Source organism: Podarcis gaigeae (assembly GCF_964106915.1).
Source record: "Podarcis gaigeae genome assembly, chromosome: 9".
NCBI classification, from domain to species: domain Eukaryota; kingdom Metazoa; phylum Chordata; class Lepidosauria; order Squamata; family Lacertidae; genus Podarcis; species Podarcis gaigeae.
In genome coordinates, this window is record NC_139685.1 from 51455081 (window position 1) to 51471966 (window position 16886).

The following is a 16886-nucleotide window of genomic DNA, read 5'->3' on the forward strand; positions in this document are numbered from 1 at the left end:
GCCTAGAAGCTTTGACATCCAGCCAAAGGCTACTAAAACAGCTAGCACCCAAAAATGCTGTTAGTTTACAGATTCCAAAATACAGTGGTACCTCGGGTTAAGTACTTAATTCGTTCCGGAGGTCTGTTCTTAACCTGAAACTGTTCTTAACCTGAAGCACCACTTTAGCTAATGGGGCCTCCTGCTGCTGCCGCGCCGCCAGAGCATGATTTCTGTTCTCATCCTGAAGCAAAGTTCTTAACCTGAAGCACTATTTCTGGGTTAGCAGAGTCTGTAACCTGAAGCGTATGTAACCTGAAGTGTATGTAACCCGAGGTACCACTGTACAGCTCACTGCCTTTATCTGCCTCTCTCAAACTGCAGTCTGTTTCCTTCCAGACAGGCTGAGTACACACAAAAATTTAAAGCACATCCCATGTTTAAGAATTGTGGTAACTGTACTTCACCCCTCACAGAACTACAATTCACAGCACCCTTAATAAACTACAGTTCCCAGGATTCTTTTTGTGTGTGTGGAGAGGTGGGTTTTAAATGAATGGAGTGTTCACAGCCATAGAAGCACCTTGTCCCCTCTCCCTGGCTGGATTTGAAGCAGGAGATCTGGACCAGCCATCTTCTCTGACCATCACCTAGCTTCTTGGGCCATTTTAGCTTCCATGGAGACACACCACAGGACTATCAACAATATTTGGTCAGTTCTAAGAAAATCAGTAACACAGACACAACTGTTCTCTGTTGCTCTAGTAGACAGGAGTAGGCCTAGGCTGTGTACACATTTAAAGCACATTCCTTCCCTGCAATAATGTTTGGTACTGTAATTTATGTCTCACAGAGTTACAGTTCCTAGCAACCCTTAACAAGCTACCGTGTCCAGAATTCTTAGAGGGAGAGAATGTGCTTAGAATGCGCTTTAAAGGTATAGTAGGACATGGCCCTAAAGGGCTTACATTACAGGAGGGTTGATGTTGGTTGACCACTAGGAGCAACTTTTTGATGGAAAGAGCAGTCCAACATTGGAAGCAATCACCTAGGGAGGTGGTGAGTGAGCTTCCTGCTACTGGATGGCTTCAAGCAGGCTGAATAGCCATCTGTTGAGGAAGCCATAGTTCTGGATTTCTTGTCTCAAACAAGGGGTTGGACTAGAATGGCTTACAATTCTTCAAGGCAGGCAACCACAAATCTGTTTTGTTCTATGTCCCACCACTAGCGCTGCCACCACTGTAATAACAGCTTCAAGAATCCTTTGCCTGAAATACCCACCCACGGTTACAAAAGCATGTGTCAGGCCCCTTGTCTCTGGAATTCATTTCCTCTCAAGATGAGACACAGTTAGGGTGGGTAAGGCTGTATGCCCTCTTTAGAAGCCCTTGTTCATCATTAAACCTTGTGGTACTTCATGAGTGAGCTGATCACAAGGATGGCACAGAACAAGTTTTTCCCATTTCCTATTTGAACAGAGCTGTCTCTGTGCAACCAAGCTCCATTTATATCCCACCTATGATAGTATATACAGCCTACCTCCATTTTGTCTTCCCAGGAACCAGTGCAAAAAGTGGGTATTGAGAACAGTGGTCAGATTCTAGAAGGCCAGGGCTCATTCTCTCATGTGGAAACCCTTTACCCTTATCCTAGGCATGTAGGACCTCTGCATATTTACCCAATGGTAAAGTAACTCAATGGTTACTGTTGTTTTATAATTTGTTGGAAGCTGCCCAGAGTGCTTTACTATTATTATTATTATTATTATTATTATTATTATTATTATTATTACACCCCTCCCTATATTCTTACTTAACATGTTCCAGAATTAAAAAAGCTAACCCCAGATGAGTCATGTCACCAGTTAAGTCCTGGCAGGGGTCACAGTCCAAATACAGTTAGCAATCATTCTCTACCTTAAGGATGTTATCAAAATTAAGTGGTGGGGAGAAATCTATAAAGATAACTTAGTCCATTGCACTTCAAATCATGGGTAGGTTATGGTTATGATTACAATTACAATTAGGTTGTGTTCTCCAAATTAAGGTGGGCTATGTTAGTAGCAGCAGCACTATACAGTGGTACTTCAGGTTCCATACGCTTCAGGTTACAGACTCCGCTAACCCAGAAATAGTGCTTCAGGTTAAGAACTTTGCTTCAGGATGAGAACAGAAATTGTGCTCTGGAGGAATGGCAGCAGGAGGAGGCCCCATTAGCTAAAGTGGTGCTTCAGGTTAAGAACAGTTTCAGATTAAGAACAGACCTCCGGAACGAATTAAGTACTTAACCCGAGGTACCACTGTACTCAGCTTGTTCCTATTTGTTTTTGGGAGGAGGAGAAAGCCAGAGAGAAAACAAGGGTGGGGGATGAGAGAGGGAACAAGAGAGAGAGAGAAATGACTCATATTGTAAAACAAAAATAAAACTGTCCATTTTTTCAATTTGGGACTAAAGGTGGGTGGAAGTCTATTGGCTTTAACCAGAGCACATGCAAGATTTTCTGCACTCAGCAGTCTTCACAGATGAATTCAGGATAGCTAAAGATAAAAATTCTATTTTGCCATTAATCTGCAGGAAAATGTAATTGTTTCTTTGGTTCAGTCACACAGCTGCACCTTTGAGGTGTAGCAGTTTGAAATGTAACTTCAGTTATACACCCATGGATACTCTTGCCACTTCTCTTTCAATGTTGCTGTCAACTCTTCTTATCTCAGTGCAGATCTGAGGTTTAGATTCCACTTCACACGTTTCTCCATGCAGGCAAGCACACACTCAGGTGGAGGAAGGGCTGCACCCAGATGCCTGCCTTTGCCTGAAGCGATAATGTCAGGTTGTAACAGTATTACTCAGATGGAGGTTGCAACTTTAATAAGCAGCCCCTGTGGGAAATCACCTTCCTAGAGTGGAACTGTGTACACACTGTGACGTGTATGTTTTATAAAATGGACAAACTTCTTAATTCAGATTTATAATATTTTCAGCGAATAAAAATCTGTATCACTCCTGGCAAGAACATTTCCTGTTACCTTTCTTGTTGATAAAGACAGCCAATGTATGCACCTGGCAGCAGTAGCAGTGGCCTGTGTTGTTTTATTGCTTGTTGTGCTGGCCTTTCTAAGCAGCTGAGAGCTAAGACTCGTGACCTCCCAGATGTAAGAAACTGTCACTTGTCTTCTGTGCCATTGCCAGAACAACCTCAAATTCACTTGCAGACGAGTCAATGAAGAGATTTCTAATATATTTGCAAATACATGTCCAAGTAAGCCCATTGATCTCAGTGGGACATTCATCTGTATACGTTTGCACTGGATTGCACCTTTACTAGCTCTGACCTACACAGGGTGCCATGGCACTTCCTCTGCATCTGCCAAAAAGCACCATGTGGCAGGCAGGCAGGCAGGCAGGCAGGCAGGCAGGCTTTCCCCTGCACTTGTGACGCAGTCACAGGGACTTAGAGTACTCCAAGATCTCCACTCAGTACTGTAAATGTTGAGACCTTGCAAATGGGTCAGTTGCAATATTTTAATTTTTCCTTAAGTTTTCACATTTCTTCAGGACAAGGGCACACAGCAACATAGGAAGCTGTGTTATTGCAAGTCAGTCTGTTGGTCCATCTAGCTCTGTATTGTCTGTATCCAGGGCAGCTGTCTACCAGCTCCACCTGGTATGCAGGCTGAGACCCTACCTGCCCATGGATTGTATTGCCAGAGTGGTGCATGCTCTAGTTCTCTCCTGCTTGGACTACTGCAATGCACTCTACGTGGGGCTACCTTTGAAGGTGACCCGGAAACTACAACTAATCCAGAATGTGGCAGCTAGACTGGTGACTGGGGCAGCCGGTGAGACCACATAACACCAGTCTTGAAAGACCTACATTGGCTCCCAGTACGTTTCCGAGCACAATTCAAAGTGTTGGTGTTGACCTTTAAAGCCCTAAATGGCCTCTGCCCAGTATACCTGAAGGAGCATCTCCACCTCCATCATTCTGCCCGGATGCTGAGGTCCAGCGCCGAGGGCCTTCTGGCGGTTCCCTCACTGTGAGAAGCAAAGCTACAGGGAACCAGCCAGAGGGCCTTCTCAGTAGTGGTGCCCACCCTGTGGAATGCCCTCCCACCAGATGTCAAAGAGATAAACAACTACCTGACATTTAGAAGACATCTGAAGGCAGCCCTTTTCAGGGAAGTTTTTAATGTGTGACATTTTAATGTATTTTTAATCTTTGTTGGAAGCCGCCCAGCGTGGCTGGGGAAACCCAGCCAGATGGGCGGGGTACAAATAATAATAATAATAATAATAATAATAATAATAATAATAATAATACGGCTGGTGCTATGATTAGGCCATTTAAGGCAGCCACCTACGATGCAGACCTCAGAGGAGTACAGTACTGACCTTTGAGGAGCCCATTTTTATACGTATTAGTTTTTTGTTATATCATAAAGATAATATTTTACTTTTATTGTATATTTTGAAAAAGTTGTATCATTTTTTGGGAAGTAATTCATACATTAGAATTTTTTGAATAGTCTGGCACCAGCACTGATGGTCTACATTGATTGGCAGTGGCTCCTACATTGCAGAGGGTTGGACTACATGATCCTCAGGTTACCTTCCAACTCCTCAATTCTATGATTCTTCAGGGTTTCAGGCAGAGAGTGTGTCCCAGACCTGCCTGGAAAAGGTGGAGATTGAATTTAAAAATTCAGATTAAATGAGTGAAAAATGCAGGCTGGTATTCTGATATCAATGGTGCTATATGGATTTTCCAAAAACCTGTATGCATGAGGACTACTGATCCCATTTGGAAACATACGAACATGCAGAGAAGCATGCATAAGATTGGGATGTTAGAAAAAAACAGACTTGTTTGGTTTTGGGGTAACAATCACTTCCAAAGTTCCTCTCTTTCATGGCTGATATTTCCAAAATAGAAAATGCAATGTAGTTTTGTTCCACCCACCCTTGTAATTCCAGTGTTTGAAACTAACGGTTGCATAACAAGCACAAAGTAAGAGGTGAAGCTTACTGTAATAACTGCATTTGAGAGAAGCTTCACCTATAAAATTTTGACTAGTCATGCAGCTGTTCCAAGCAGAGGAGCCCAGCTAGAAAAAAGTTGCAACTCAAATACTGCACAATTGTCCAAAGGCTTTTAAGAAATATTTTCAATTGCACTGAAAGTCAGGCCCCTGGCTTTAGAAAAGAATATGTTCTCATATCCCCAGACAGAAACCATTTTTTTGATGAATATAGAGTTTGGTTATCTAGTCACAAACATAATGAAGCAGAAATCTGCTCACAGCAATTGGGAGGCAAATACTTTCATTTTTTAATTCACCTTAGAATGTCTTTAAATAATAGTTCGGTTGTTTAGGTAAAGTGCTTTCCTGACTAAATTGTGAGTGCCCTCTAGACTTTAAAAATAAGTACTGCAGTATTGTTTTTACATATACAGTGGTACCTCTGGTTACAAACTTAATTCGTTCCACAGGTCCGTTTTTAACCTGAAACTGTTCTTAACCTGAAGCACCACTTTAGCTAATGGGGCCTTCCGCTGCCACCGTGCGATTTCTGTTCTCATCCTGAGGTAAAGTTCTTAACCCAAGGTATTACTTCCGGGTTAGCGGAGTCTGTAACCCGAAGTGTTTGTAACCCGAGGAGCCACTGTTAAAGAAAACTTAGAGACTAAGAACAGCTTCACACATGTTCTGTTACTTGCCCAGAAAATGTTTCTGCATAGCTAACTGTATAAAATCCATATGCCTGGTAGTCAGCTGTGGCTATCTATATGTAGACTTCGTGGTGCTTCTTACAAGGAAGTACCTTCCCTGCAGAAAAAAAGTGTTATCTGAATTGATCTTAACTGGTTTACCGAAACATGGAATGGTGCAAGCAACTGTAGTTTTCTTAGAAAGCTTTTTACAAAAGTTTTTTAGATAACTTTTCCCCCTCAACTGACCTTCCAGGGCTGATATTTCTTAGGTGGGTGATGGTCAGAATTATGTTCTTTTGTAATATTTTTTTTTAATAGGAGTGTTGCAGAGTATTAGTTATAAGGTTGTTTTTTTTTTTAAAAAAATGTATTCTTCTATTCTTATGATTTATTCATTTTTAGTTTAAGTTACTTTGGATGGACATTTGCCCAGAGAAGCAGCTTTAAAATATTTTAAATTGTAATTAAAAATGTGTTGCATGTCTAGGTCACTGGTTTTCTCTATGTAAAAAAAGAGGTCTCTGAGAGAGTAGCACATAGGCAGCATAGGCAGTAGTGGTTCTAACAGATCCATTGGTCTGTCAGGCATCTCTTTATTTATTTATTTATTTATTTATTTATTTATTTATTTTATAAAATATTTATTAAAGTTTTAGTACAAAAAGAGAAATAAAAAAAACATCCTTTTAATCAAGAAAAAATAAAATACAAAAAGGAAAAAAGAAAAATCAGTAAGCAAAAAGAAGAATCAAGAAGAAAAAAAAGAAAAAGGAAACAATACAACAAATCTTCCCATTACTTTCCTTTCATTAGCTTATTTCCCTGACCTCCTCACACCTCCCTTTCTTGTATTCTAAGTCAATTATCCATTTCAGCAAATCCTTTCCCTCTTTTCAAATTTTTGTCCTGAGAATTTTTCTTGATACTAATATAAGTTTACTTCCTTTCACCAATTAACAGTCTATTTTTCTTAAATCTTTGTTACATTTCTGCTAGAGTCACATAAATTCATTCCAACATCATTCTAACATTCATTGATCTTACAATACTTCTGTAAATAGTCTTTAAATTTCTTCCAATCTTCCTCCACTGTCTCTTCTCCCTGGTCTCGGATTCTGCCAGTCATTTCCGCCAGTTCCATATAGTCCATCAACTTCATCTGCCATTCTTCCAGAGTGGGTAGTTCTTGTGTCTTCCAATACTTTGCAATAAGTATTCTTGCTGCTGTTGTAGCATACATAAAGAAAGTTCTGTCCTTCTTTGGCACCAATTGGCCGACCATGCCCAGGAGAAAGGCCTCTGGTTTCTTCAGAAAGGTATATTTAAATACATTTTTCATTTCATTATAGATCATCTCCCAGAAAGCCTTAATCCTTGGGCACGTCCCCAAAGGTGAAAGAATGTACCTTCATTTTCTTTACATTTCCAACTCTTATTATCGGGCAAATGATATATTTTTGCAAGCTTGACTGGTGTCATGTACCACCTGTATACTATTTTCATAATATTCTCTCTTAAGGCATTACATGCCGTAAATTTCATACCTGTGGTCCATAACTGTTCCCAGTCAGCCAACATAATGTTATGTCCGACATCTTGTGCCCATTTTATCATAGCAGATTTCACCATTTCATCCTGAGTATTCCATTTCAACAGCAAGTTATACATTCTTGATAGTATCTTAGTTTTGGGATCTAACAGTTCTGTTTCCAATTTTGATTTTTCCACCTGGAAGCCAATTTTCTTGTCCAGATTGTAAGCCTCCCTTATTTGAGTGTCAGGCATCTCTTTAGATCACCCATCACAAATATTTTGCCCGCCAGAGGTTTGGACAACAGCTGGAGCCAGCATAGTAGGATTTTCTCCTATTTTTGTTAGAAAACTGTTTTCAAGCCATTGTGCCCCACACATTGTTTTGCTGGTGGTTCTGACATGATTCAAAAAGTTCAGGACTGTCTAGTAAAGGAAATGATTTACATGTATATTTGCTAAGGCAGAAGTCCTTAAAATGTTACCTGGAGAAGGAAAGGAATATTTCCTGGTTGAGAAGGTGTTACGTAATTCAAACCTTTACAAGGCAGAGTGGGAATTTCCTGGATTGCACCTGTTAAATTAAGTAATCAGGAAAGTAAATGAAGTATCATCCCTACTTGCAAACTGGACTCCAACCTCCTTTATCGAGAAAGCCTTTTTAATCATTCTTTCAGATTGGATGAAAAAGTTCTTAGCTGCACATCCCCTCCCCAGGAGTGATCACATGAAAGGGCATGGCCCTTTAAAATGCTGGCCTTCCTCTGTGGCATATGCCCAGTCCTCTAGACTTCAGCGGCATGGCAATCTCATCTCATTACTTGTCCTTTCTTCAGTCTTTGTTGGTGCAATTTATGTGCCCTACCCCAAATCTCTCCTCTTTGTTACGCATTGTTTTTATCTGGGAACGTCCACATATTCGTCGTGGAGTTGCTTGCTCCTGTTGAAAGATAGGTGGGCATGCACAGTTTTGAGACACTAGCCTGTTACAGTGGTGCCTCGCAAGACGAAATTAATCCGTTCCGTGAGGCTCTTCGTATAGCGGTTTTTCGTCTTGCGAAGCAAGCCCATTGACAGCTTAGTGGATTAGCACTATTAGCGGTTTAGCGGCTTTTAGCGGCTTATCAGCTTAGCGGATCAGCTGATAAGTGGCTTAGCTGCTTAGAAAAAGGGGGGAAAGGGGGGGAATCCGCAGGAATAGCCCATAGGGAAATTCGTTTTGCGAAGCGCCTCCAAAACGGAAAACCCTTTCGTCTAGCGGGTTTTCCGTCTTGCGAGGCGTTCGTCTTGCGGGGCACCACTGTATTTTGCTTTGTTTTGCCAAACTACGTGCATTTTGTCTTGGGCTAGGCCTGTCCTTTTAAGGTAGGGTACTGAACCTAGAAGGGACGCGGGTGGCGCACGGAAACACCGTTTACCTTCCCGCTAGAGCGATACCTATTGATCTACTTGCACTTTGACGTGCTTTTGAACTGCTAGGTTGGCAGGAGCAGGGACCGAGCAACGGGAGCTCACCCCATTGCGGGGATTCGAACCGCCGACCTTCTGATCGGCAAGTCCTAGGCTCTGTGGTTCAACCCACAGCGTGTAGATCAGTATTATTGTACCCACACTGCAGATCAGGAACTGAGGCTAGAAGCAGCTTGACTATGGCGAATTTCCCTATGGGCATCCCGGATGGCTTTTGAAGGCAGGCGGGGGGAGCAAAGACTTTCGCTCCCCGCCCGCCTTCAGAAGACAGCGGAGAAGCCTTCGCTGCCGCCCGCCAGCATTTTAAAATCGCCCCGGGACAGCAGAGGACTTCTCCGCTGTCCCGGGGCGATTTAAAAGCCCCCGGGAAGGCAGGCAGGGGGGAGCAAAGACTTTTGCCCCCCCAGCCTTCAGAAGAGGTCCAGGACCTCTTCTGAAGGCGGGCGGGGGGCAAAAGTCTTTGCTCCCCCCGCCTGCCTTCAAAAGCCATCCGGGATAGCGGGAAGCGCTTCCCTGCTATCCCGGACTGCTTTTAAAATGCTGGCGGTGGGGAGCAATGCCTTTCGGCCCCCACCGGCCTTCCTGGACCTCTTCTCATGGCCGGAGGGGGGGAAAGGCTTTGCTCCCCACCACCAGCATTTAAAAGAGGTCCCTGGAGATTTCCCTATGGGCTTTCTTCTTGCGAAGCAAGCCCATAGGGAAATTTGTCTTGCGAAGCAACTCGCAAACGGAAAACCCTTTCGTCTTGCGGGTTTTCCGTCTTGCGAGGCATTCATCTTGCGGGGCACCACTGTATTTCCAACCTGTAGGTAGAATGGGGACACAGGAGCTTATGCAATGAAATGTCTTGGGCTGCTGACAGGGACGTTTTTGATTCCTCAAATCTTGCTTCAGTAATTCTGGTGTAGTGGTTAGAGTGTTGGACTAGGGCCATGGCCAGGGCAACCTGGGTTCAAGTACCCACTCAGCCATGAAGCTTGTGAGGCGAAATTAAGCCTCTCAGATGGGCTTCCATTATGTAGTTGTTTTGAGGATAAAATGGAGGGTGAGGAATCATGCTGCCTTGAGCTCCAACGAGGAAAAGCAGGATGTAAATGTAGTAAATAAATAATTTGGTAGCCATAGCCAAGCTGCTTCTAGGTCCTGGACCTCTTCTGAAGGCCGGCGGGGGGCGAAAGTCTTTGCTCCCCCCCGCCTGCCTTCAAAAGCCGTCCGGGATAGCAGAGAAACACGCTGCGTTTCTCCACTCTCCCGGGAAGGCAGGCAGGGGGGAGCAAAGACTTTCGCCCCCCGCCGGCCTTCAGAAGAGGTCCCGGGGTTTTTTAAAATGCTGGCGGGCAGCAGCGAAGGCTTCGCTGCCGCCCGCCAGCATTTTAAGATCGCCCCGGACAGCGGAGAAGTCCTCCGCTGTCCCGGGGTTTTTTAAAATGCTGGGGGTGGGAAGAAAAGCCCTTGTCCCCCGCCCAGCCTTCAGAAGAGGTCGGGGGACAGACTGTCCCCGGACCTGGTCTGAAGGCGGTTTCCATAGGAACGCATTGATTGATTTTCAATGCATTCCTATGGGAAACCGTGCTTCGCAAGACGAAAAACTCGCAAGAAGAAAAAACTTGCGGAACGAATTAATTTCGTCTTGCGAGGCACCACTGTAATCAGGGATTGCTTATTTTTTAAAAATCCATATAGGATTAAGGTGCCAGTCTACAAATTGTGCTCACTCATTATGTAAACAATGTTCAGTTCAGTCTTATCTCAGCTGAGTGACTGCTTTCATAATTTAACCTCTGACTGCTTCCAAATGTCACCAGGCCTACTTAATGCAGCACAGTACACGATACTGTGCAGGAGAATTACATTTTGTGCATTAGGCATGCTGACAAGCTGTGTGAAGTTGAACCACATGCTCCTGATGGACATGGACGAGAGAGTAGTGACGATGACTGCACTCCTGGCTCATGTTGAGAGTCATGTAAAAATCCTAATTAACGAATAAAAAAGTGAGTCACGAAACATATAACCTCCGGGATCTTAAAACACATGTTTCTGAAGTTTATCTTGCAATTTATTTTTGCAGTGTTCCCAGGCATGCAATTTTATTAGTCAAGTCAAGTTAAGTTAAAACGGTAGATGAGTGCCATATTTCTCTCTGTGTGTGATTGAGCTGTAACTTTCATGACAGAGAGGTATTCACAGTGCACTGCCAGTGAATTGCAATACATTGCAGAGAGCGTTGGCTACAGAAAACCCAGGTTCAAATCTTTTTCTCTAATCTGAATTTTATTTTGTCACCTTCTTCAACCTTTCAGGTATGAATCAGCCCCAGGTGATGGGAAGGGATTGGAATAGTTTCCCCCTTTTCCTCCTGTAGCCACATTCTACAGATTGCCTTGCTTTTCCTCTGAAGCCACATCCAGCTTTTTAGACTCTGGTACTTGTTACATGCCAGAATGTAGTTTTACTGGTCATACCACTGAAATAATTGTCAGTTCAGCACAATCTAATATTTCACTTAATAATACATGCTTAAAATACACTGCCCTCTTAATATTTACCCATATGAGCTGGGTAAATTAGTACTCTGAACTAGTTTGATAAAAACCTCAGTGATATCCCCCTGAAAATAATTAGCACATCGATTGGAGGATAATTTAGTAGCACTCATTTAGAAGAAGCAACTTCACGCCAACAGCCTCCACACATCTCGCTGTGCTTCAGTTCTTCCTAGGGTTTCCAATTAAGGTGGGGAAGATTTTAAAAGCCTGGTTTCTTTTCTCTCAAACAGGTGAACAGACAACTTTGGGGCTGGTTTCTGCCCCTAGACTTCCAACTCATAAAACTGATTGAAACTTTGGTTTTACTCCTTGCTCCATTGCTGGTCCTGTCATGGATTGTGTCCCAGGATCCAGATATTTTGTTAATAATTTCAAGAGCCAGCAACACCAGCTGCTTCCATAGCCATCTCTTTCAAAACTATTTTATAACAAATCAGTCTGCACGTACAGAAGCTGGAAAGCAGTTCTTATCCAAGTGTGTTTATATATACCTGTGTGTATAATTGCCAAAATTTTAACAGAAAAATACACCAAATCAGAAAACTTACAATACTTATATATGTTTATTCCTTTTTAGTGAATATTTTAAGAAACATTTTAATTCAGTTTAGTAATAGTTTATATGCATTTTAAAATCAAAAGTATTCATGATATTCCTGGCCTTAGTCATAAGGCCAGGAAGGAGCTTTTAGTCTTTCCTTCCCCTTGTTCTCTTTTTATACACCCTAATTTACATATTTCTCCTGGAAAAGGTGATCTTTTAATTAACAGATGAGCTTTTCAGAATTGCTCTTCTTTTACCTAGCAGATTAGCTTTTTGGAGCTTGATGAAAATCCAAAAATAAGATTTAGCAAATAGCATTGATGATTGAAAATTACGTGGATTATTAGTAAAGAGTAGCATTTCTATACCTGATGCATATTTGTCAGTTTTAGAAGATGAAGCATTTTTCCCTCTTCCTTAACTAGATGCGACAGCACAGAGCTTGATGATGAAATAAGGATTCTGATAGGGAAGAGTGGTGCTTGGGAATCCTGGAAGAAGCTGGAGAGCAGCTCACATCCCCTGAACGTAAGCAACTTTCTTTCCACTTTGTCATTCTTGACAAGCTGCTTTTAATCATCACGACTTGTACTGTGCCGTTGTATACAACTTCCTTTATTGCTTATATGATGGGAACAAACACTTCATTATATCTCCCCTATGTAGTTGCTTCCTGACTTTAGGGGAAACACTTGTATGAAATGTCAGTACTTTTCAGGACTTTAAACCATCATCACCACATCAGTGCTTTCACATGGGGCAGTGATACACCAGTTTTATGCTACTCATTTGCCTATGATCAAAAGCCAGAGATTCAAAATTAACAAAGCAGTGTCACTGATGGCAAGATTGTTATCCCACTGGTATTTCATATTTTTAGGAATGGTGGCAATGCTGGGCCATCTTGTTCTGTTCTCTGTTTTTGAGGTATACAGCACCTGCACAATTTCTCTCCCTCCTGTGGCAGACAGGAAGGTAGGTCTCAGGTGTGACTTGGAGTTCTTCTTGGAATAAAGGTTATTCATCTTGGCACTCTGGCTGAATAGGTGATGCAGTTTTTGGTCTCATCACTGCAAAGGTAAAGGTACCCCTGACCTTTAGGTCCAGTCGTGACCGACTCTGGGGTTGTGCGCTCATCTCACTCTATAGGCCGAGGGAGCCGGCGTTTGTCCGCAGACAGCTTCCGGGTCATGTGGCCAGCAGGACTAAGCCACCTCTGGCGAACCAGAGCAGCACAGGGAAATGCCGTTTACCTTCCCGCCAGAGAACTGCTAGGTGGGCAGTAGCTGGGACCGAGCAACGGGAGCTCACCCCGTCACAGGGATTCGAACCACCGACCTTCTGATTGGCAATTCCTAGGCATTGCATGGATCAGGGGTGGGGAGATTGTGGCCCTCCAGATGTTGTACCCCGATTTTCATCAGCCCCAGCCAGCTTGGTCAATGATACAGGGTTATAGGAGATGTAATCCAGCAACATCTGAAGGTTCATGGGTTCCGCATCTCTGTCTTAGACACATAAATAACACCACATGCTCATGTATTCCTAGCTCTCACCCAGAAGAAAAAGAGCCCAGTGGTTCCAGAAACTTGAAAAACCAATACATGGAGCATGTATGATATTTTGAATAAGAAGCAACATATTGCTAGTATGTAGAAAGTAATTTTTTAAAAAACACAGCCCTTTCCACTAAAGAGGCAACACAATTACTAAAATGCTGTTACATACTTGACTTAGGGTATTTGAACATTTCACAATGTTACATTTCTCATGTCTCTTCTCAGTGGTTCTCAGGTAACTCTTTTCAAATGGAATTGTATAAGAGAAGGGAAACAGCAGCCATTTTGCCCAGAGAGCATTCATTCGTATTCCACTCAAACTTAGTGGAAGCAAATCAGGATGAAAGCTTAATAAAGAGGTCATTTGAGAGAGCCCTAGGATCAGGGAGCCCTGGGTTCAAATCTCCACTCAACCATGAAGCTCGCTAAGTGAACAAACCTAAGCCGGACTTTATCTCTCAGCTCAACCTTATAGGGTTGTTGTGAAGGGCAAAGTGTCCTGAAGTTTGGGATAAAAATGGATTAGATAAATGCTCATCCCTTTTTGTACTACCACAGCTTTGGTTTAGTTTATTTCCTCACCCTCACCCCCATTTCTTTGGCTTTAATACATGGCTTGGAGAGGAGAGATTCAGCTCTTTTTGTTTGTTTGTTTGTTTGCTTGCTTCATTTCTATGAACTGATGTCATGACCCACCTTGGGGGTTGAAGTGTGGGACATAAATATTTAGATAAAGAAATGAAAAATTGTTCCTTGATTCCCTTCTGTATCTATTTACCCCTGACTGCTATTGATGCAGCTGGGTCGCTTCTCTGGTGGTACAAAGTGGTTGTTGTTACTATCTTTTGTTTATTTTAAGTGTTCTTTTTTAATTAAAGGCAAATTTTAATGTACTTCACTCTAAAGAGAAACAATGTTTATATTTAAGGCAAAAACACAAAGTAAACAAGGAGACAAGCTTTTACATAAGAACATAAGAAGACTTGCTGGATCAGGCCAATGACCTAATCCAAAATGTTTTAACCTAAAATACATATTTTAGCCTTTATTATGAATTTTTGCATCCATCTAAACCTAAAATATGTTTTTTTAAAATACAGTGCATATGTTTAAAAATTGTCACACAATATTCAGGAAGTATGACAAATGGAGGATAGCTGTGTTCCAGATTGCATATTAATCTAGGATATATAAATTGGGCCAGTTATATGCTGAATATCTGCTTTAAACTCAGAAATAACTGAAAATTGCACATTCAGTCCTCAGATATTAAAAAAGCAGGAGAGATTAGAGTGAAGAAATGTGAAGTTAAACAGAGGCCAGTTTATTTATAACTTGTATAAACTGAAATGCAAAATAGGTGGGGAGGAGAGAATATAATCCAGTAAAAATATATATGGGGGAAAGTGTTTAATAGATTGCAAAAGTTATGTGCTATGCCCTGTGTGCTTGAAGTTCACTTAGATCAGATTTCATATAGCAACACACTACCTATCTACTTCAAAAGAAGTTAACAACATGTATTTTTGGGGGGTGGGAGAACAAAACAAAACAAAACAAAACCTGTCCTGCCTTCTGCCTGAACAAAAATACCTGGCTGCCTTCAATTTCCCTCAGAAGGCAGGTGAATCACACAATTCACTGCATGTTTTTGAGGGTGGGATCCTGGAGTGATTATCTGAGTCTTCTTGATTTTCTTCTGAGGCCCTTTTTCGCAAACCCATTTGGGAGCACAGTGGGTCTGCATGCCTTTCTATAATGTTTACAATTTCTGAAGCAGAGAATTCAGATGACATCCCATAAACTGACATCTTGTAACCCAAAGGCTCTTTCAAAGCTGTTTTCAGGACTTATGTGTAAACAAATTCCCTCTGCTTCCTTCCCCCTTTTTTATACAAACCAGGAGATCTTCACAGGGAAAATAAAACTAGGCTTAAAAGGTACCACATGACTGTGATCTGTTGTGAGAAGCTAATGAGACTGTGGACATCTGCTTCATGCACCAGTAATTGCATCTGTAATGGTTTTTCATTACAGTGTGTTGCGATATCCTAGTCCTTTCTTGGGGTGTAGTGATCTTAATTATCCTTAAATTAAGCCCACTGTATAACTTGAAGAGAAGATTCAGCTATCAATCCTTATGAGAACAAGATAAATGCTGTCAGCTTTGTTTCCCTCCAAGACATACACAAGCAAACTCTATTGGAAAGCTCCTCTAATAGAAAAGTACATTTGTTCTCATATGATGTTTGATTCCTAACATATGCTGTTAAGGCTTTTCAGGTATCTTATTTGTCTGTGTGCATGGAACCTTAGAAACATTAGATGATAAATCTTGAAAATTTAGAAGATAACAATGTAGAAGAGTTTGGATTTGATATCCCGCTTTATCACTACCCCAAGGAGTCTCAAAGCGGCTAACATTCTCCTTTCCCTTCCTCTCCCACAACAAACACTCTGTGAGATGAGTGGGGCTGAGAGACTTCAGAGAAGTGTGACTAGCCCAAGGTCACCCAGCAGCTGCATGTGGAGGAGCGGAGATGCGAACCCAGTTCACCAGATTACGAGTCCACCGCTCTTAACCACTACACCACACTGGCTGTACAGGCTGATACAACTCCCCACATCCATAAGGATATGGTTGCATCCAAAACATAATTCTTTTTCCAAGAGTTTCTTGTATCCTCTTAGTCCAGTAGAAGATATGGACAGACCAGCTTTCAATGAGAATATTCTGGAATCCTGGGGCTCCTCCAGATGACCTTGATTCATCTTGATTTGCTTGCACATATCGTACATGGGGATTATGCAATGCCCACCCTTTACTGAACCTTCATCCTGATTCACTTGTGCATATGTTATATGTCTTCCCATCAGTCACTCATTTATCCTACTCTTTTAAATGCATTCCCCCTTTCCCTAACTACAAAAAATGCAATTTTTAAAACAGCAGCTACGTTGCACTGGTCAACCTTCATCCACTTGAATTGCACACACATTTTTGGGTAGGCGATTGCATCCCTCCCACAAAATACTGACAGGTGAGAGGCAACCCTGGGTAGGTTTCCTGCTTGGCAGGGAGTCCAACTCGATGGCCCTTGTGGTCTCTTCCAACTCTATGATTCTATGATTCTAGGATGAATTACTGGTTTGATTCTAAACAGTTCCACAAATGCACCTTTTTGGCACCATGCACCAGCATCTTAAGATGCCTAGAAATATGATGGGTAAAGTTAACACCAACATAACTGTTGAAACCATGTTCAGAAAGAGCCTTAGAAGCTGGTCACTGAATTTGAAGCTGAGCAGGTAACAGCGAGACAGGGGACATGGTAGTATGGTGTTTTAAGCTTGTTAGGTTCCCTTTGGGAAACTTAAATGTCATTTGTGAGCCACTAGATGGCCATCTCTCTTCCAAGCTAGTGTGGGGGGGACTCACCCTCTCACTTTGCTTCAAATGATCAACATATTTCAGTTCAGTACTGCCTTAGAACAAGGGTATGCAAAAGTCAGCTATAAAAATGCAGATTCTTCACCAGAAA

At 42.1% G+C, this 16886-nt stretch overlaps 2 protein-coding genes across 3 annotated transcripts in view; both read left to right on the top strand.

The window, feature by feature from the left end:
* The window catches only part of SMIM43 (small integral membrane protein 43), a 245669-nt gene that overhangs the window by 173373 nt on the left and 55410 nt on the right, over positions 1-16886 (top strand). The gene's annotated exons all lie outside the window — the stretch shown is intronic.
* TNIP3 (TNFAIP3 interacting protein 3) overlaps positions 1-16886 on the top strand; it is a 62555-nt gene that overhangs the window by 2948 nt on the left and 42721 nt on the right. The window contains exon 2 of the mRNA XM_083756135.1: positions 12211-12313. Within this exon, the coding sequence (XP_083612261.1) occupies positions 12211-12313 (103 nt within the window). The remainder of the gene's footprint in view (positions 1-12210; positions 12314-16886) is intronic.